Source organism: Simochromis diagramma, unplaced genomic scaffold, assembly GCF_900408965.1.
Source record: "Simochromis diagramma unplaced genomic scaffold, fSimDia1.1 OVJJ01000317.1, whole genome shotgun sequence".
NCBI lineage: Eukaryota > Metazoa > Chordata > Actinopteri > Cichliformes > Cichlidae > Simochromis > Simochromis diagramma.
Window position 1 is genome coordinate 1673728 of NW_024386994.1, and position 21804 is coordinate 1695531.

At 41.3% G+C, this 21804-nt stretch overlaps 1 protein-coding gene across 2 annotated transcripts in view; it reads right to left on the minus strand.

Annotated features, from left to right (window-relative positions):
- Positions 1–21621, minus strand: part of LOC120739154 (RAS guanyl-releasing protein 2-like) — a 36449-nt gene extending 14828 nt beyond the window's left edge. For both annotated transcript variants that reach the window (XM_040040851.1, XM_040040850.1), the window contains exons 1-9: positions 21505–21621; positions 9617–9750; positions 9372–9474; positions 9075–9131; positions 8677–8808; positions 8001–8151; positions 6740–6913; positions 2132–2248; positions 1470–1751 (exon numbers count right to left, since the gene is read on the minus strand). In XM_040040851.1, coding sequence (XP_039896785.1) covers positions 1470–1751; positions 2132–2248; positions 6740–6913; positions 8001–8151; positions 8677–8808; positions 9075–9131; positions 9372–9474; positions 9617–9686 — 1086 coding nt within the window. In that variant the 5' untranslated portion in view covers positions 9687–9750; positions 21505–21621. The remainder of the gene's footprint in view (positions 1–1469; positions 1752–2131; positions 2249–6739; positions 6914–8000; positions 8152–8676; positions 8809–9074; positions 9132–9371; positions 9475–9616; positions 9751–21504) is intronic.
- Positions 21622–21804: the final 183 nt, after the last annotated feature.

Here is a 21804-nt window from a genome sequence, read left to right on the forward strand (position 1 = left end):
AAGAAGCTTTGTGGGAAGGGAAAAGCTGTTGGTGCGATTTCTCAGAAATGGAAGAAATATAAAATTACCATCAGTCGCCTTTGATCTGCAAGATCATGCCTCACGGGGTGAGGATGATCATGAGAAAGGTTGTGGATGGGTGAAGATGGGTTGTGAATTGGTCTTCTAGCATGACAGTGACCCAAAATATAGTCTCCAGACCTCAAACTGAAAAATTCAGCATTGGTTCAAACAATTAATTCCGCCACTGTATTTCTGTTGATCTGGATAACCAAGTAAGAATCGTATGAAAATGAAAATGTCACAATGTCACTATGTTACAATTTTTAATTAAACTGATCCTAAGCAGGCCTTAACACAAAGGTCTTTGTTGTTACTTTTTACCCAAGCTTCACCTCTTCACTAAGTTTTATTTAAGCCTTTGTATCACCTTGCTGGCAAGTATAGCAATACACATGACAACAAACAGCAGTGAACGCATGCCTCCTCCTCAGTTCTTCCCTCAGTAAAGGAATAAATACAGCTGAGCTATTAGTAAAGTGATCTCTTAGGTAAAGGGCTTTCTTGAAAAACTGTTCAGATTTCAAAGAAGAGACTGCTGCTACTGAGATCCCCTTGGGTACTTTCAAAGCTAAAGCAACCTGACAGGGAAAGCTTTTTAGTCTAAAGGAATAGACATGAGGTTTCAGTGCAGGTTAACAACTTAAAGTTCAGTGAAAACGATGCTGCAGGGGTTACAACTCTCTGTCCCTGATAAAGAACAATGAGTCACTTCAAACAGTGGAACTGGGCTAGCAGTGTTACGAAAGTGAAAACAACAATGCTGACTTAAATGCCCTCTTTAATGTTCTCTGCACCCAAGCGTTAGCATTAAAGCTAATGTACGATGTCTTTTTCTTTTTTACCCATTTAGTTTTGTGATTTTTGCTCAGCCTGTGACACATTTATTTCTTTCCCTCCTGTACGGCTGTACAACATCATGTAAGTGCAAATGTAAGTAACCCAGCTTGTCTCGCTTCTGCTTCATCTTGCTGTTCATTTTCAGTGCATTTCCAATCAAACGCTTAGTAACCATTTCTCTGTTATGCCACTGTGGACCACATCTGTAAATCCCATTTGCTTTGTGATTGAATGTTCATGTTTTGAATCTTTTCCTCTACACATGATCTCTGACTTTTGTCTGTGCACAGATTTTGTCCCAGCTGGCTACAACAGTCTGTCTGACCACAAGCCAGTCGAATCACAGCAGAACAAAGTCAAACAGACTGCCTGTTTCACTGGCTGGAAATAAAATGTTTCCTCCTACTACCTCCTCACAGCCGTCTGGTTGACAAACAAATGCCACTTCATCATGACTAACTTGATTCGGGACCTGATTTGTCTCTTATTACCCCTTTAACTGCTTTCTGTAGAGGTAGGTAATTGAAGCCAAACATTTCTCTTGGACTCGGAACAAACTTTATACCCACTGTAAGTAAGTTGAGCAGGTCTGTGTTGGCATCGACGTTAGGTGGCGTGGCCTGAATGAGCGCCAGCTCTTGAAGGATAGCGTACAGCTGCTGGGTTTTTGCCAGGTTGACTCGTGTCTTCTCTTTGTCGGCCCAGTCTGGCAGTGCCACATGCACGGCTATCAGGTCTTTCAGGTGCACGCCAAGAATTGGGAACCGGAAGCCGGAGCATTCAGAAAAACGCTTGCGGTACTGACTGTAGTTGCCACATGATGTCACCAGTTCAATTAAGTTGTTAAAAACCTGTCGTAGAGTGAAAGGAATATAGGTTTGAGGAGCAGAAAAGAGAATGCCTGTCTCAGAAAAGATTGATTTGGAAGCATCACAAATATTGTCGAAAACTTTGCTCCAGATGGACTTGCATAACTGTAACTCGCCCAACTGTTGCATTTAACTTTCTAGTCATGTGGCTCAAATTCATAGTTCTAAAAAGACACTGTGTAGGAGTAATGGGCACAGACAGGGAGCTTGGTACCGCTTACACAGAAGCTGCTGAATACTCAATCAGGAAGCATTATCACTTATTAGCTCAGCGCTCAGACATGCAGCGAACATTGAATTTGTCTGGTAGCGCCTGGTTGCGGTTGCCAGAAATAGATGACAGATGGCTGCAGCTACTGCACCTTGTTGGTCTCTGCACTGATGTGGGCCTGCGTGTCTTTGAGACGAGAGATGGAGCTGTTGCTGAGGCCGCCCACTACCGCCATGAGTGTATTGAAGTTCTGCAACTGTAGCAGCTTCTGTGAACGGAGGAGGAAGAAATATTAGGAGTGAGGGTGAAAGAAGAGATATTTTATGAATGTGTAAGACACTGCCAAGAGCAAGCTGACCAAATTTTTTTTTTTAAGGCGGAGAGAGAAAAAGATAAAGAAGGGTGGTATAAGTTAGGAAAAAAGACTTACAGGCAGTCAGAAAGATGCAGCTATGGAAATAAATGGTTACAGGGTGAAGAGACTTCTGGGTTAGATACTGAAAGAGTTTAGCAGGCCAAATACACATCCACACATAATCTGGATACCAAGAATTTAGTGAATGCTCTAACCTGTCTATGTCAAAGTTAGGCTAACTCTTTGTGAATGGCGCTCTGTGGGGCTGCTCGCTGCCCTTCAGACTGCTGGCATCTCAGTGAAAATCAATGAGGTCGCTGCTGCGTGGGAGGGCTGCCAGAGGGGATCATTTGATTCAGCTCAAACAACCTTTAGAATCAATTTGCAAAGCAGTATGGAGAGCAGGCCATCATTTGCAGAGTGTAGCTGCACCACGCATACATGTGTTCATCAGTGATGCCTGGGAAAGGTTTCACTGTCAACATGCCACACCTTTCCCTGTCACCTAAGAGTTAGCACACAGTGGACTGGTGATGCGGTATGCTTATCAAACGCAGGTGGAACATTCACAAAGAACACAATGTGCAATAAACTGAAGGCAGCCACGTTTACAATTGAATTTATAATGCAAGTGTGCAGTTGAGAAAAAAACACTAATGAGCATGAGTCATTTGTGATGGGCTCCCAGTAGGATGCCGAAATGGGACACAACCAGCAGAGGGAAGCTTTAGGAAATGTCAAGTGCAATAAGACTGCCTCCTGTGCTGCCTCTGAATACATCTGAAGCCAGCATGTGTTTGCCCTGGGATACATCAGAGAATATCAAAGTTTGTGGCATTTTAAATGGGCGGAAAATGAATGAGGAAATTTTGTGGAGGGTTTGATCTTCTCAGATGTGTATGCTCTAATTTTGGCCCACTCTTAGCCTTATTGGAGGACTTTGGGGCATAAATCGCCATTTAAGGTCATGCAAAGCATCTTAATCGAATTTAAGTGCAGTACAGTTTGTTTCAGTCCTGCATAATCCTGCACAAAGTGTGCTTGAGCTTCAGTGCACAAACTGATGGCCTAATACATTTGACTCTTCCAAAAGGTTCAAATTTTGTCTTGTCAGTCCACAGAATATTCTCCCAAAAATCTTTGGGATAATCAAGATGTTTTTCAGGTTTTTTTGTTTGGTTAGTTGGTTGATTTGGGGGAGGTTTAGATAAATGAGAAATCGGCCTCTGTGTTATTTTTGGTCAGCAGTGGTTCTACCTTAGAGCGCTTTTTTTCACGGCTCTGTACATTCAAGTGAGGAACTAGATTGTGTTAAGCTTTGCTGATGCATTGGACACATGTTTGCAAACTGGCTTCATTCACGGCACTGCCCCAGAATCTGAATATAAAGAAGTTGAAATGTGTGGAGTTGGTGTAAGGTGTTTCATGGGAAAGATAGTTACTTTGGTTTTAATCATTAACTGCATAGACAGCCATGCACAATCATCCTAAGAGGACCAAAAAAAAAGGGAATTTAACACTAAGCATTGGCTTCATTAAAATGTCTGCACAGATCAGCTGAAGTTCTGTATTCATGAATTCATTCTACTCAATAAAGCCACAAATTAACCTTCACCAAACAGGGTTAGCTGTGCAGCTCATGTTACCATGGTTATCTGCTCTGGTTGAAACTGAGCCAGCTTTGTATGTGAGGATGTTCTCAGGCACAGCGGTCCTTTGACAGTAAAATCAGAATCAAGCCGCAATTTCCAGGGATGAAAAATGAAGCAAACGGGAAATGTGAAACACTGCAGTTCCTATAATGGCCACTTGAAGCTGGCTCTAAAAGTCAGACTTTACAGAATTAAAAAGCATAGCCTGGGACAGAGAACTGTTTTAACCTCTGCGAATCATTCCCCCATCATAATAACTGTAAGGAGGGTGAACAGCTTCTGTTAAGACTGACAGCTGGGCTTGAGGATACTTTGATTAACAGGTGTGTTAGTACTTGTAGTTGGAGATACTCAGTCTGTGCTGTGTTTCACCTCCTGTAATTCCACTAGCTCAACTTGACATCTGGGTGATGTCAGTTTTGATTAATCTAGCTTTATATACACACTAGCATTCTGAATGTGTACACATTTGAGCAAAGTAAGTATAATTGCATTATCCAACAGCCAGCAAAAATAAAATGAAGCCTAATGGCAAGTCATTCTTTTCAAATAACTGAAGAACAAAGAGTTCTCTGGTGATGGCAGTGAGTCAGCAGTGTGGGGATCACCACCGTTATTACGAAGGATCTCATAACAAACGAGAATATCCACCTAGCAGCTGGAAGGCTGTTTCAATCCACAACCACAAAGGCCAATGTGTATTCAACACAACAAATGTCATCAGAGCACATTACAATTCATCCAAGGGATGCACACTTCAGTCGCTGCACTGCTTTAATATTGTGGATAAGGAAACACGCTTTTTATTTTTGATTAGTATCAATCCAAATTAAACCACTGACAAATATAAAAGAGTTTAATTGGTGCACAGAACATCATGTGACCAGTTGAATGGGTCTAGTTATGCTAATGTTCTGCGTACTGCTTTTTGAGAAACAGAATGGCAGGCTGACTGGCCAATAGACACCGCTGTTTGATGGCGATCTTTGGATCGGGCTGCACAGAAAGAGCTCATTATCCACCGTCTGCACAACCGAACTTTAGTTGTTCATCCTGTCCTCACCTCTAAAGTATCTAGCTCCCTGAAACACTCAAACAACCTTAAGTGTTCAGTTTGAAACACTTGGGAGAGCTCTGCTGGGCTTCCCCTGATAAGAACCCTGCAGAGGTGTTAGATTGCTGGCGTACCTCAACAGAGCACATTATGTGCGTCTAGCATGTGTTCTGCTGAAGATGAAATAAATGGAGAACGGGAGTAGACCTAAGCGACTCATAAAGATGAAAACAAACCCACACTAGACTTGCAGTAAGTAATGAGCATGCATTCACAGAGCACTGCAGGCTATTAAGATGAAAATTCTTTTTCTGCACTTTCTATGGCTGACTGAAGCTTCCTCTTAACGGCTTAGATGACTGAGTTGTCGCGTAGAGGGGAAACTCAGCCCATCTGGCAGACCGAACCAAGCGATAACATCAAGCTGAACTGAAATCAATTACAGAGAAGCCCCGGGTGCCACTTAAAGACATGCGTCTGTAGTGAAAGGACGACAGTCTCCAGACATATGGTTGGAAAGCCATACAGGGCAGCTAGCTGGCAGTTTCTTCCAGGAAATTGTGGAAGTATTAAGATTAAGTGAAGATTAGGATTAGAGCGATCATGACATGCAGACGACCATAACGCTATAGCGATTGAGTACAGAAACAGGAAGGTGGGCACAGTTTTCAGTCATATTTCTCTAGTTGGAAACTAGATTCCTCCACTACAAAACATCATAATAATATCAATGAAGCATCTATAGAAAAGCAATTTTAAAAAAAAGAAATAATTGCAATAATTCTGTCAGTCAAGTATATCTACAACTGTTTTGTGTGTCTGTTGTCTTTTTTGGCAAATGAAAAATGTTCAAAATACAAGTTTATGGAGGTGGTAAGAGAATCTTTAAGCATAACTGTACAAAGGTAAACAGAAAGAAAAATCAGTTGTCTGTAGCATATGTGCAAAATAAATATTTCATTTTTAAATATCACCATTACCATAAATATCATATTTTCCTGAAACCCTCTAAACTCAAGGCATGACTGTAGGGCAACAGGTCAAGCTTTATGCTAAAAACTCTGCTGCAATTTTTTCTACTCTGTGTGATGTAAATATGAGAGGATATTTGTAATATGGTCATGTCAGACATGCAGCTCTTTTTGCATCACAGAAGCCCACCCACTGTTTCCAGGGGTCAGCCAGTCAGAAGTAAGCTGACTGAAGCTTGTTTCAGACGGTGGATGAAGTCATGGATTGCACCAAGACTCAGCGTGAGATAAGTAAGGATTATTTGGTGCTGTGAGTCACAGAGAACTACTCTGGTAAACTACAGGAACAAAAAAACCATAGATAGCTGGAACTGATCCCAAAGATCTCCTTTATTTTTAAAAGATGCAAAATTGGCAGCAGCATTATCTCACTGAGCAGGGAGCTTGGAATGCTAATACCTCCAATGCCTTTTTTGAATTAATGTTCCCTTTTTCACACAGTTGTGCTGCTAATGGGAAATCCTAGTATATTTTGCATTTGTTTGCAAGTCATAAGAGATCCTCGGTGACTTTTCCACTTCTCTCTGCTCCTCCTGGTTTTCACAGTTGCTTCTAAATCACCTTTCCTGCTTTTTTCTCTCTGCCCCCAACAACCACCCACTAACACTCTATCCATGAACCCAGAACCGCCAAGCTTTCCCGATTGTAACAGACCCAGCAGACAGACCTGTGCCACTCGGATGAAATGGGAGATAACAGCAGCTCTCTGCGGGGCGGTGGGCTTGCTGAGCACCATAAGCTGGATCCATTGTGAGACGCTGTTAAAGAGCGTGATGAAGCGCTCTAAGATGGGGTTATCCACCGTGCAGCCATGCATCACAAAGCTGTGGTAGTCCTGAAACTAGAAGGAGAAGTAAAGCATTGAAAGCCTTTATGTATTTAAATTACAGTACATCATATTCACATCCCACAGCAATTCTGAATATTAGAAAATGCCTGACAACAAACATATATGCAAAGGCCTTTCTCTTGTTTTGTATATATTCCTCTTGATTGTAGACAGTCTCCTATGTCCATACAGTAAACCTGGATATGCAGTTGGTTAGCTTAGCTGAGCACAGAACTGTAAACAATGAAATAACAAGACTGGATACAAAATACAGACACAGTCTGAAATGAGAAGTACCGTAAGCCTGCATTATTTCTAATAGTCAAAGCAGGCGGAGACTCATCTGTTTCCAAAAAGAAATATTATCCAGTATTTATAACCTCAGCAGATACTTTCCCGATTCATTTATGGTCTGATTTGTTAGTTTCAAGTGTCTAATAGAGCTGCATGTCCAAGTCAAATTTGGATTAAAATTGCCACGAGACAGAAAACAATTAAGGTATTGACAACTTCCTATCACATGAGCATCTAATGCTGTATCAGTCCGATTAGCCCCACAAACACTGGATGACGCCATTACGTCTGTCTAATACAATCTATGGGAAACAGCAAGCCTGGTTTATGAAATTATATTATTATATTAACTGTCTGTAATCAGTCAAATGCAGACAAATAATATTGTGTAATGACAGCTGTACTCGTTGTTAGATCCTCATTAATTCGATTTTTTGTTTCCTTTTAGGCAAAACTCTATTTTAGCAGAGCCATGAAGACAAAGACAAAAGAAACGCCATTAACACTGTCCCTACTGTGCCACGAGCATCATCCCACTGGAATAAATTATCAACAAAAAGAATCCTCAAGCGTTTAATTCTGCACAGACCCAGTCATTTCTTTTGCCTCCTGAAATAGCGCTCAAATTGAACACTATTTCCAGTCACTAAATATAATTACTGCCCAGTTAAAGTTGATTTTAACAACTATTGCTTAGCAACTGCAGTGAGCCTTGAATCATGTAAACACAGAGTTACTTGAGAATTTAAGAGCTGTAAACATCACAGTAAAAAAAAAAAAAAAACAGAGCCATGGTCACACTGACCAGGATCTTGCAGAAGGATTTGTATTCCAGATAGGTCAGGTGTTCAGCCAGTTCACAGGAGTCGAGGTGATCAAACAGCAGGGACATTTTCCTCTTTTTGGACACAGATGGGACACGCTGGGTCACCTGCCGCTTCCATTTATATGACGGCCTGAGAGGGGAGAAAAAGCACAGTTGTCTCTTTTAAGGTCTTTTGGAACTGCACCATAAAAAACTACACAAGGATCACTTTTATAGCCGCTGCAAAAGTTACAGCTGGCCTTTAAGGGCTGTTGGGGAAAAAAAGGAAAAACTACCATGAGAAAATGATGATAGTACAATGTGTCTACAATATAAAAAGCCCTGAGAAACCTCATATTTGTAGACTGAACTACAACTCTCCAACTATTGCTGTAGAAGTTATTTTTAGTAGGCTATTCCCCTGCTTATTCTAAGATATTCTGGCATAGAAATCAAATCAGCTCCACGAATTCATTTCCTTGGAGCAATAAAAGAAAGCGCAGCCATATAGAAGTGGCATTTCTCAGAAAAGGACAGGTCACTGGCCCTGCATAGCACAGCTCAGCAATTTCAAATAACAGGCAATAAAGGGCTTGCTGACATAAACATCGGCAGATGGGGACACTCATTCAAACTGTCAACAACACACGCAGCATTCAGCGGCCTATTCACTCACACGCTGTCCAAGTCAATGAGCTGACTCTGCCTCTCATTGCCCTCAGTGGTCAAGAGGTCTTTATAGTCTTTGATCTGGTCTGCCAGCTCCGGGTTCAGATTGAACTCTGCGGGAAACTCAGAAATCCAGTACCTGGAAGAAAGAATAAAGGGAGAGAGAGAGAGGTGAGCGTGATGGCATACACTGAAAGGACTGGGCTGTGGTCAACTCATAATTTAAAATAGCATTATAGTTTTGGTATTTGATGAAACAAAGCACCTAATTGGAGCACATGAAGAAGACCATAGAAAAAAACTAGAAAGGATAAAAGGATAAATGGAAATGACACTTGGAAAGATCAAAGATCTCTTAGAAAAAGGCAACGAGACGAGCAGAAGTCAGAAAAGATGGTTTGTTACTTGACGAGGTGGCATATTTTTGTTCGGCGCTCATCGGTGCAGCCATCCTCTTGAGATCTGATGCTGAAGTCAAGGTGCAACCGAGCTGCTCCTCGCAACACTACAACAACTTCTTCAAAAATCTCATTTAGATTTCACAGATTTAGAAGGGGAACAAAGTCTGGCACTATTTCCATTGCTCTGTGCATTATGTGTGAAAAAAGATATATTCATAGGCAGCATTCTTAGAAAAACACTGAGCAAAAAAAACACATAACATTTATCACTGATGTTAGAACACTCAGAGGTGAAGGATACTTCAGCACGAGCTTCTTGGCCAGGTCAGCTGAAGGGATATACCAAGGGTGCATCATGAGGAACATGCGGACCAAGGATGCATCCTTCAAAGTGCCCTTCTCATCTATGAGGAAAAACAGGGAGTCACCTGTCATTAAGAAGATACCTCAGCATGTTCAATTTGTGCTTGTGTTTTTTATTCTACTGCCTCCCTTTACAAGCAGATGAATAATTCATATAAAAGAAATAATACTTAAATAACCAACCAAAGGCTTTGATGCAGGCTTCCACCAGCTCGTCCACAGTGGCAGACTGTTCCGATAATATGGACTCCATCGTAGCTGTCCTCTCAGTTTTCCCCCTCGTTTACCTCTCTGTGGTTTGAATCTGTTGGCTCTCACTGAACACAAAAGGAGATGAAAAGAGAGGGGAGTAATTATTAAGTAAACACAGGGGAAGCAAAACTTACTCTGGCTACTGCAGCACACTTAAAATAGCTGTGTGGTTAGTTCTTCTATATCCTGTTCAGCACTGCAGAGTGGCATATTCATTGCAGTAAGTTAACTGGGACATGTGCCTGTCAGTGTCATCTGATGTGATGGTTAAGTATGGCCAAAACACATTCATGGTGTCAACGTGCAAAATCTGCAATGAACTCATTCTACTTATAGAAGCACCTTTTAAGTGACCCAGTTTTCGGGGTTAACAGTTTAAAGTTTTTGCAGTCTGTTAGTGTTGTGTGTGGGGAAATGAGTTGGTGAATTAGGGCTTTAGTTTACAGGGAACAGTTGCACCAATCAGTCTTTACCAAGCCTGGTCCTCACAGCAAAGGCCGGATCTTGATATCAGGACCAATCAAACATAAACCTAGTCTTAACTACACCTATAGTGCTTTACTGAATATGAATAATTAGAATATCAACATATCCTAATTAGCGATCCAAGCTGGCGGCACTGAATTTAAACAGAAGTAAAACTGCAAACTTTTAATCCGTACTGCCAGTCCTGTTTATTTCTGACTCCCTAAATAAGTCGTACACAGAAAACTGATCAGGTTCGATCCATGATTGTGTTTTTTAAATATTATGCTGTATTCATAGTGATACCTGCATGGATCTACTTTGCTAAGAACCAAAACAAATCCTGCTTTTCCTGCCTTTGTCTGGAACCCACTAAATCGAGAAGGACATCACTTCCTAACAAAGGTTTCTGGAATGCAGTACTAGTCTTAGCTATTTATATGAAGGCTCATGTGACTATCATTATTGTCTAACAGCAAGCACTGTGTTCCAAATTTGTCAAATTTGTGGGATCGATGAAGGAATAAACAAAAAAAAGAAGGCAATACCAAGAAGCCAGGGATTATAGTCCGTTTGAGGTCCTCATGAGACATATACACACACCTGCTTCTCATTGGCCAGACAATTGCTGTGATTACTTCTATCTATACTGCAAATTCACAATAGTAGATTTCTGCTGACCAACGTTATCTTTGACTAAAGCCTCATAGAAAATGTTTTATCTTTTGATACACTGGTGGCAAAATGCAGAAACAATAGGTATTTGGACCCATGTGTGTAGTTTGTGTCTGCTGCAGCGAGTAACCAAATGACTATTTACAGCGTTAGTAGCTGACCAGCTCTACTTCCTAAACTACAGACGCCCAATTTTTACACGATTGATTATAAAATATGACCCTTTTAAAATTGTTTTGCCCAGAAGTTTACATAAATATTTGCGTTACATCTTAACCAGCTGAACAAATTACTGCTTCGATAATAAATTGTTTTCAGACTGCGGCAATGCTAGTTTTGTATCAGTAAAGAATCAGATCTATAATCCTGGCTGATTGTTTCGTCAAACTAAAATCAGTTTTTACATTTACACACCAATTCTATGCTTTATAACTGCACTTTGGAGCCAAGCATAATAAACAGTTTTCACCAATGTGTGTGGCTTTTCTATCAGCCAGATACTAAGCCACAAGCCCAATCAGCAGGAAACCACTATTTATCTTTTCCTGACATGCTGTAATGCTGTCTGCAGCAGGCTATAAAAAAGTTTGATGAATATTTACGACACAATAGCAAATATTTTGACATGCGTTTCATTCTATCACATATTCATAGAAAACAAGCTAAAAATGTGCATCTGTGCTTTTCTTGATTTGGTAAGGTCTGGCTCCAAGTAACCATGGCAACAACAACTTAATGACCAGTTACTTTTTAACAACATATACACACACCTGAGCACAAAATACCTTCAGTAGAAGAACAAAAAAACAATTTTGGAGTAATCCCATATTCTTTACTTGTGTCTCGATCAGCAAAATATACCATCTTCCAAGTTATGACATGATTAATTGGTCAAATGTATCCATCCATCCATCCATCCATTAAAGAAACTAGTAATTTTGATTCATTTTTATATAGCCCCAGATCAAAACATTGACGGCCCAGTGCAGTGAAAAAAGGATTTGCCTTCCCTCCTGATTTCTTACTTTATTTCATATTTGTCACACTGAAATGTTTCAGCTCATGAAAGATAATTGTAGTATTAAATAAAGATAACCCAAGTTAATCTAAAATGCAGGCAGACAAAAGGCTCCAAACCTACCTGGCCCTGTGTGAAAAAGCAGTTGCCCCCTGAGCCTGGTTGCACCACCCTTGGCATCAAGAACTCCAATCAAGCTTTTGCGATAACTGGCGAGGAGTCCTTCACATCACTGTGGAGGAATTTTGCCCCACTTTTCTTTGCAGAATTGCTTTCATTCACCCTCGTTGGAGAGTTTTCAAGCATCAACAGCTTGTTTAAGGTCATTCTTTGACAGTCAGATTTTGACCAGGTCTCTCTGAAATCTCTGTTTGGTTTTTTGGGAATTCTTTGAGGCTTTAGGAGCTGGACTTGCAGATGTGTTTCGGATCATTGTCCAGCTGCATAATCCAAGTGGGCCTGAACCTCCAGGCGCAAACTGATGACAGTCTCCTGCAGGATTTTCTGGTAGCAAAATTCATGGTTACTTCAATTACAGCAAGGTAATTGAAGGAACCACCTTCCAGGTCACGAAGCAGCAGTGTCTGACTGTTGGTGGGATCTTCTTTTTATGAAATGCTGTGTTATTTTTATGTCAGATGGTTCTTCCCAGTCTCTTTCTTATTACTGAATCATGAACACTTTCTTTTAGTTGTTCTGGGTTCTGAAGTAATTTTGGGCTGGTTCATCAGCGCTCCAAGGTTTCTCCATGATCTGATATCTCTTAGCCTATTTTACTGTGTCAGACTCGACTCAATTCAATTGAAATTATTTCTAAATAAAAAAATAAAAAAGGGTGTGGCTGTAATCAGGCCTGGGTGAGGCTAGTCAAACTAATTTCATGATAGATATTTTTTATCACATCATTTGATAGATTTGAATAGCTTTTTTTTCCTGACTGAATGAAATTATTATTTAAAAAATATTTGATATTTACTCTGGTTGACTTTGTCTAATAGAAAAATTTGTTTGTGGTCTGTAACATGTAGGTGTGAACATTTTTTCATGACACTATAAGTGTAAAAATGACACTAAGGTTAAGCTCAAGTAACAAAGTTAGGTAACAAAGTCCCCAACAACACACTGTGCACTGCTGTAACTTTATTTTAATGTGGTGGCTCTGTGAGTGTGAGAAGGGTGTGATGTGTATGTGTACGTATCCATTGTGCCTGACACAATGAAGCCTTTCACTGCACTGTCTCTGCCGCAACGCGGTGGGTGGACACACTCAATTACAGGCTTCACAAGCTGTCTCAGCCACGTTCTGCAGGGATGGTGGGGGAAGCAAACGTAGAGAAAGAGATAGAAGTATAATCCTCAACCGCAATTTAAATCATCACATTGTTAGGGTGATCAGCCACAGCGCTGATCAGTAGGCAAGATTAAACTGCTGAAACGATATGGTCAGATTACGGGAAGATAAATGGCGAACAACTAAAAAGGCTTTTGTGTTGCTGTAAATAGATATGAAAGTTTCAAGGTGGGTTGCTAAAGTCACCACAGGAAGTAAAGCAGTGTTGCATGTGAGTATTAAAACCTCAGCAAACAAACACCAAGACCTGTGATGCCTAGCTCAGAAAAAGGAGCCTACACTCCATCAGTATTGGCTCTGTGCACTGGCAGTTACGTCTGCTCGCATGTCATGAATATAATGAGAATGAAAATTGCCTTGAAGTCCTCACTGCAGTAGATAAGCCTGAGGATCATCTAGGTTTGAGCTGAGATGGCCTTGCCTGTGAAAAAATGTGCTCTTCTGTTTCACTTCTGCATTTTCAGTGTTTATTACAAAAGTGTCTATCCTCAAAACTGAATGAGGACCTAAAACCACTTTCTCCTTCTGTGTGGGGCCCATCTCTCAGGGGCTAAACAAAAAAAGAAAGAGAGAAGCAGAGGTGTTTTAAAGTGTCACCAACGCTTTAGCAGAGTCTAGTCTGGCGCTGCTGAACACACTGTGCCCATCTTGATGATGATGGTGTCTTCCCAATTAAAGTGAATACACCATTCATCATCCTGCTGACAGGAACGCTTTGCCATTACCCAGAGAACAATTTTCTCTAAGTTTTTATATGAATTAAGACTGATCTATCTTAAACAGGATCCCTCCTCCCTTCTTTTCTAGACATTCTTTAAGTGTTTTTCCAACAGCGTCTTTCTAATACAGTCCCGATATCTGCAAAGCGGCGAATTGATTGTAAAGAAGCACACACTGCGAGAGCTTTAGTGTCATCCTTGGTTGCCTGGTGACGAGGACCCGGGGCCATCGATCAGGCAGATTAAGGGGTGGATGGGGCTCAGCGGGGATAAAGGGAAGTTGACGGGTGCCTGGTCAATCCTGGCCATGCAGAATCTGCTGTGTGCTGCTGGTTTACTGGGCAGTGAAAAAGGTCACATCCTCCGGCTAGACGCAGTCAGACCCCCTTCAGACTACTGCCTCTCTCGTTTTCAATATCACGGTCACAGAATAACAGGCGAGCTGCTTTTCAGCTCATTCTCAACTTTACACCAATGCTTTTGAAGTTTGACCCATAACAGTGAATTCACGCTGACATATTATTGTTGCTACTGTTTAAGAATTGATGACTCCTGTTGGACACATTTAAAAGCACCTGAAATATACATGTAGTTAAAATAATGAGGTTAACATAACTAATAATAACAAATAGTGGTTTTATAGGATGTCTGTGAAAACTGATATTCCAAATATGACCGCGGTCTTTTCTGCTGCTCAAATGCAGAGTTTATGAGCTGACTTAAAGCAGCAGAACTCTTAAAAGGAGCTTATGCTAAACGCACACATTTTTTTCCAGCTATAGACATTAGAAGAAAACCGAGAGCTTAAATCTTTATTGACTTCCCCGTCTTAAAGTACTGACTGATGATAAGGCATTGACAAACAGGCAATAATCATGTCCATCGTCTTATCGACATTCCCATAATGGACTCAATTCCACGCTGATAAATGCTACATGCTAATTAACAATCATTGATTTAGTTGTAGCCTCTTTCCTTGGCGTTTGGGAAAAACAAGTTTTTTGTGGATAACAGTTATAAGAAAATAGACACAATTTTAACAGAATTTGATTCTTTATTCAAATTGTCCCGTTTTTCAAGTACGTTTGGATGGATTACTACCAAATTGTACATTTTGGGCCTCATATTTTGTGTGCTTACAACTTTTGTCACAACTTTCTTTAAGCAGACACACAAAGATGACCTCGGCTCTATGTTGTGTTTGGTGTGAATCTTCAGATATAAGCATGTGACATACTGAACAACATGGCAGACACATTATTAATTAATGGAGCACATTGTCATGCTGATGCTGCTTATAGCTGTCAGTCTTGTATGAACCTCAGTGTATGAAATAAATAAGTTAAGTATTCTTCTACTAAAACTTTAGCAAATATATAAGAGCTCTGAATTTGAGGCTACCGTGTAATAATTGTTTACAATAGTAAATGTTTCTTACTATTGTGTGGAAGAAATGCAAAAACAACACTAAAACATAGTTTTATAGTCTAGTCACATACTTTATGAATGACTTAAATAGCTACCATGTTTTAAAGAAGAAGAAAAAAGAGGCCAGATTTCCTATAAAACCTTTGATTATTTTCACCCGCGCGGGCTTTTCCTCTTATCCGCCTCCTTTTTACTTTTGCTGTTCCATTTTCCATTTTTGTGAACCACTTACTGGTGGGTAATGATGCTAAGACAGTTTTCCTTTCATCATATGTTACAGCTAGAAACTGTAATAGCATTACGTTTAGATTTCCACTAACAAATATGGCCATGTAAAATGTAACATAACAGCAGGCACAGGCAGACAACCTTTTCTAATGATATTAGCTTTTAAAAAAATGTATATGATATTAAATCATATCTTCCTGTCTTTGACAGACTGTAATACGCGTACAAAAACCAGTTCTTCATACACACCACCCTTGTTTATTCCCCTACATCCCCCAGTTGTAGTAAGGGTGTTGCATGATGGGACAGATATAGTTCTTCAGAGTAGCTGGTGGCAGGCTTCTATTTAGAGACTGTAGGGTACTGAGAGCAGGAAGGGAAACATTTCCCTTTCCCTGGACACGCAGAATGCCACATCAGTGGGGGGGCACCGGCTGCAAACTGAGATTAGCAGCTACAGTTGCTCCTTAGGGAGGGAAGGGGTTGAAGCAGAGGGAGGAGAGGAGGAATGTTTGAATGGGTGATAAAGAGAGAGACTGGGAGGCAGGAAGAGTGTGCTTCAGCTCAGTAAAACACAAAAAGATACTGTTGGCCGAAGGAGGAAAGAGATTAAGTATAGAGGGTTAGTACTGACAGAAGACACAATGAGATATATGAAATTAAAGTGCAACTGGGAAATTTCTATAGGCACATGGAAGCACTCATGCTAATGCTTCTCAAAAGATTGAGAAAAGCAGCACTTCTTTGTAATCTTGAAATAACAGAGAGGGGAAAAGGAGAAAAATATGTAAATGTCCTCCTGCTGGGAGACAGCAGCTACCCACGTGGGATGTTGTGTTGTGTCCTTTAACAAATAAAGTCACGCATCCTGCTCCACATCTGGCTCAAATTAATATCTTATATCTCCCATTTCTGACTTCAAATGAAAAACGTAACGCAGGAGACAGAGAGGACATCGTGGCTGATTTCATGTGTTATAATGTATGCCTCCTGCCACCACCCCCCCAAATGCGACAATGCATCATTGTGTCAGATTGTTTTCACTGCTTTGTGTTCAAGCTTCCTGCTCAAATATGGGTCCTTTACCAGATGTGAAAGTTTGCTTCACAACAAATACCGGAAGGGTGTGCTGCTATGTGTATGTGAGATGTGGCAACTTCTTCTGTTTGTCCACACTTTTCTCTTTTTTTGCTACCTTATTACAAACACACTTGTACAGAGCGGGCTTGAGTAAGTGCTATGAATAATTTTTTTCACACATATTTCCTCTATATGCTAGAGTTTTTCCTCACTCTGTCATTTATCCCTCTGACACACAAAACTTCCTTTTCAAACCTCACTGCGTGATGAGTAAAAGATGAGGCCACATGGCGTATTGTGTGAAAGGCCCAATGTGATACATCATTTTATGGAATTCTGCATTTGGGTTTGATTCCTGCCAGCTGTCTATTAACTTCAAAGCATGCCTCGGTCAGGGTTCGTGTTCTAGTGCTCTGCTGAAGTCAGGGATATCACTTCCTGTTGTTGCAAAGTGTTCCATCTCCAATGGCCAAATTTTAAATTAAAGGGGAAATACATTCATTCATATATTTGCCAAGAGGAATTTACTCTATTTGCATGTCTCCACAGTTAATATGAGGATATTGCTACCTATAGTTAGCTTACAAGGGTTTAACTTAGCAGATTTTATGACCTTGAATGCAGCCAGGCTAGCCTTTTTTTCCTGATCAGAGTTGTGAGTCTTCTAAACAGAGCGAAACTGGCACATTTGCACTTTTGTCAGACTTTTATGTAAGAAAAACTTTATGTGAAGCGGTGCCAAGAAACTACTTAGCTTAGCATAAAGAATAAAATAAAACAAAGAGCTATCTTAACAGACGAGAACCTCTAAAGCCAGTTAGTTGTGTGATTGTGTTTTCCCTTTGTGCAACACACAATCATGTAATCCCCTGTTTGCCAGGCAATACTGTCCATCTTTACTCAAGGCTATGTAGCTGCAAGCTGTTACATACTATATTTACCTTCTAGAGCAGAAAAACACGTTTGTGGTTAAGGCTTTCTGTATTTTTTACATGAGGTTAAAGTTAAACCCTAGATTAAAAGATGTAAAACATGGGTGTAGTCACAATGATAACACCCTCTGGTTAGTGCATAAAAGCCTCAACCTGGGTGTTTTTGCTGTCACTATCTTTTCACTACTGATAAGTGATAGTCATTAGCCAATAAGCCTGGATGACCATGCTTTCTCGCTCTAATAGTAACCTTAATTTGCAATATGAAATTATGAACTTTGACCTGGAAGTAGTGACTGAGTCTATTGGGACAAAGTTTGGTGGTCACTGGACAAGGTTAGTTTTGCATAGACTTTTAGAGAGCCGGAAGTCTTGTTGCAAAAAGAGCAGTTGCCCAAAATCTAAGAAGCTTTCCTTCATAAATCCTGTCTAACACAAAGCCTTGAATGTAAACGTTGACCAACAGTCAGCAGTAACGTGCTATACTCAAGCAAGAAATCATCCGAACAAAAGAAAACTGAAAAGTATTTTTTAAGCCGCTTCACCTTCACAATATAAATCTCAGCTACTTATATTGCCCAAAGGTGCTGTTTTCCACCCTTGACTCAGAAACAAGGAGGCACAGCTGTGCAGCTGCTGTAAAAACTGCTTCTGGTTAGGGCCACATACCAAGTGATGCTGCATGTTTTAATTCTCACAAACTCCGATCTTCGAAGAAAGGCCTGCGGTTTGCAGAATGAGGCACAAACTGCAGTTCTGGAGGCCAATTTGTTCTGTTCGCAGTGTTTATCTGCTTCATTTCCTCCTGCCTGTCAGAGATGTGCTCACTGAGCTGCACAGTGGTTTTATACAACAGTCATTTTGAACTAGTTGTGAATGCTGGGAGTTTCACATTCAAACAGCCACCCTCCTTTTTACCCCCGCAGGCTTTTTAACAGCCCTGGCTAGTTCCTGTTTATGTATTCCTCCCTAAAACAGCACACATCCATGAGCACACCACAAAGCCCTCAATTTCCTGTAGTCATAACACACCAAATATTATGCACATTCGGATAAAAAGCTTGACAGATTACAGACTGTAAACACAATGAGTGGGAAAAACAAAGGTAGAGACTACTTGGTAGCAGATGTGGGATAGCAGGCACTTTCGATTCCCTTTCTGAAACTGAGGCACGCCTAACACCTGTTCAGTGCAGAGCGACCCCACTCAGCCCAAACCTTAAATAATGGTGATATTGTAACCACCTGCTAACTTCTCTAGTAATCAGCTTTGGATTTGCCCACAAATGCCTTTCACCCTATCTGATTGAATTCAAAGCCTCAGCTTGATTTATAGCTCTTCAGGTCTGACACTTTCCCACCCCCGCTACCTTCCCCTCCTACAGAATGTCTCCCTCTCCTCTGCTGCCGCCTCTCTTTCCTGTGTTCCTGCCATACCTTTTTACAGAGTACGTGGCCTTTGCTGCAAGCTGAAGAGTTGAGTAGGGAGCAGAGGAATCCAAATATCCCAGATGACCGCTTAATTATTTGCAGACCATTTGCAAAACAGTTTGTGAAGGCTGATACATAATTAGAAGTAACCCTGTTCACATCTATTCACAATTAGATCCTTAGTTGTCACAATTTTGGGATTGCTGTTCTTCTGCCAAGTTAGTAGGAGTCGCACCAAGTCTGATTCCAGCTCTGCCTACGCCGCGTGCCTTTAAATTCTCCTTTCAGGTGTTTAAATCAGTTAAAAGCATCACCAAACAAACAGCTCAAAAAAAGACTTCAACATTCAGGCGGCCTCCGTGGTGGTAATCAAGGAGGATTAAATTGGATTAGCTAATAAAAAGCAAACTTGAGAAGGTAGAGGACAGACAGAGCACAGGACCATCCATCCCGGTGATGGCAAATATCCAATGCACATGTCTGAGCTCCTGCTCATTGTCTGCTCTCTGTAATTATTTTCTTCTCAGCTTGATTTTCCTCCACCCCCCCGTTCTGTTTTAGTTCTTGCCTTCCTCAACTCACCATCCCTTCCTCCCTAATTTGTTGCTGTCGGTCCTTTGGCATAAAGCAGCAAAGCTTTTTACAATACAACCAATTATAGCTGGCTTTCCTGATAAGTGCACCAGTACTGCAGGTTGAGGTGGAAGGAGGCAGCTGGAAGTGATGCTAAATATCAAGGGTGTCTGCTCCACAGGCCAGAAGTAATTGCACTGCAGCAGCAGAGGAGAACACGAAAGAACAGAGATGCAGAGATTTCCTACTTTAATCTCTTCCACTCAGTTTTTTCTACACTCGGTTTTTTGGAGGCACTTTAATCCTTGAAATCCCGTCTTTTTAAAGCGCTCTACCTTTCAAGTCAAGCACCACTTCAGTGTTTGTGTACATGAGATCACAGAGGCCATGGGTGACTTTGAGGTGACTGATGATCAAATGAGCCAGCATGTGACAAAATGGACTTTGGACTATTTTTTTTTTTTTTTTATTGATTTGTTGGTCGCTGACAGAAGTGTGTAAGTGGGAGCCACACGCATGATGGTTGATGCTGAATGTCTGCCTCATTTGCATTCTCCGGATGAGCAGCTGCTAATCTGGATGAGCAAGTGCACAAAAGCAGGCTTGTCCAATATTCAAAATAGCAGCGGGAGCTACATCAGCAACGTGTAGCTCCAGCCAAATGAGCTACACACTGAAAACACTAAAGTGACTTCTCTGTTTTAGCCTCTCGCATGCAGCAAAAAAACATCAGTAGGGATTCCAGCTTACAAGTGAAATCCCACGGCTCTGACACCACGGCTCAGGGTGGATAAAGCTGGGGTGAACTTGGCGAAGACGCTACAGTGTGAGTAAGCGTCCACACACTCCGAGATGCCTCCTAATCCCTGCTGCTCTGCACGCATTGGCACGAAATCACCTTGAATGATTACATTTAAGACAGCTGCAGTCTGCATAAGAAAATAAGCAATGAAGAGGTTGACTGAAGGCTGAGAAAGCTACACCTGACCTGTCACTCGTTTGACTCACCACTCGGGCCTGCTGAATCACAATCAGCTGGGATGTGCCCTACAGTGTTGCGTTACAGTCGAGGTAAATTCCTTTTCAATGCAGGTATCATTACATCCGTTGGTTTAGTAGCAGAGCAGCCAGTAATCCTGAGACTCAGTGCATGTGCAATATAAAGCACACCTCACTGTGCTGTCAGCTCTGAAAGATGCATAAGGTTTAAAGAGAAGAACTCAGCTGGAGCTTTGGCATCTTGAGCTGTAACTGTGCGTGCCAGCAGACCTCTGTTAACCATCATTCTCATGCCAGCTGAAGCAGGACAAAGATTTTAGAAATAGGCATCCCTCTACCCCCACCCCAGCCACCGCCAGTGTAGCTGCAGCTCTAAGCATCTCAGCTTTATATTGTGGTTATAGTGAGTCTATTAATAGCCACAAAGATAATGAATTTCTTCATTCATTCTTACACACAGCCGTCAACGCTTTTTGTTTGCAAGCTAGATATACACAAACACACAAGCACACAGTCAGTCACACACTGGGCCCTGTGAATAGCACCATCACTGTCTGAACACTGTTCAACAGGTAGATGTATCCGCAGCTGCAAGTCTGAGCCCAGCAGCACTAAGTTCACCTCCTTTTTTCCATAATGAATCGACGTGAAATTATCAGACAGACAGTGCAGTTGTTGATGGTGCAATCAGGCATGCCCATGCGCGATTTCACTGTTGCAAAAGAAGTAACACTTGCACTCATGCATTAGTCAGCCTATCGAGGTTGTGAAAGGCTTGCAACAGAACCAGAAAAGGACGTGTAACGTTTCAGCAGATTTCTTCAAGAAATATGTGCCGTAGTTGAGCTCCACCTTGCAGATTAAAAAGGAAAAAAAGTGGCACCAGTGTTGTACTAACAAGTAAATAGGAGATTTCTTACCTTTAGAGTTTGAAGCGTCCCATGCTCTGAGAGGAGAGGCTGGAGTGACAACAGTTGTGGAGTGAGCTCTGATATGGGAAGCGTTACATCACCGTAACACTGTCGAACTCACAAAGTCTGTTCGGCGACCGAGTGTTAGAGTCAGCAAAGATGGGAGCCCGCAAGAAGTCATCAGATGATAAACAACTGGGGTCCGACCTCGGGGGATTAATGCTGCTGCTGTGAACTGGCCATGCGGCTGTCTCCAAGTTCTCTAGTGGCGCACTCGGAAGCACGTTGTGGATGTGATGCGTGTTGGTG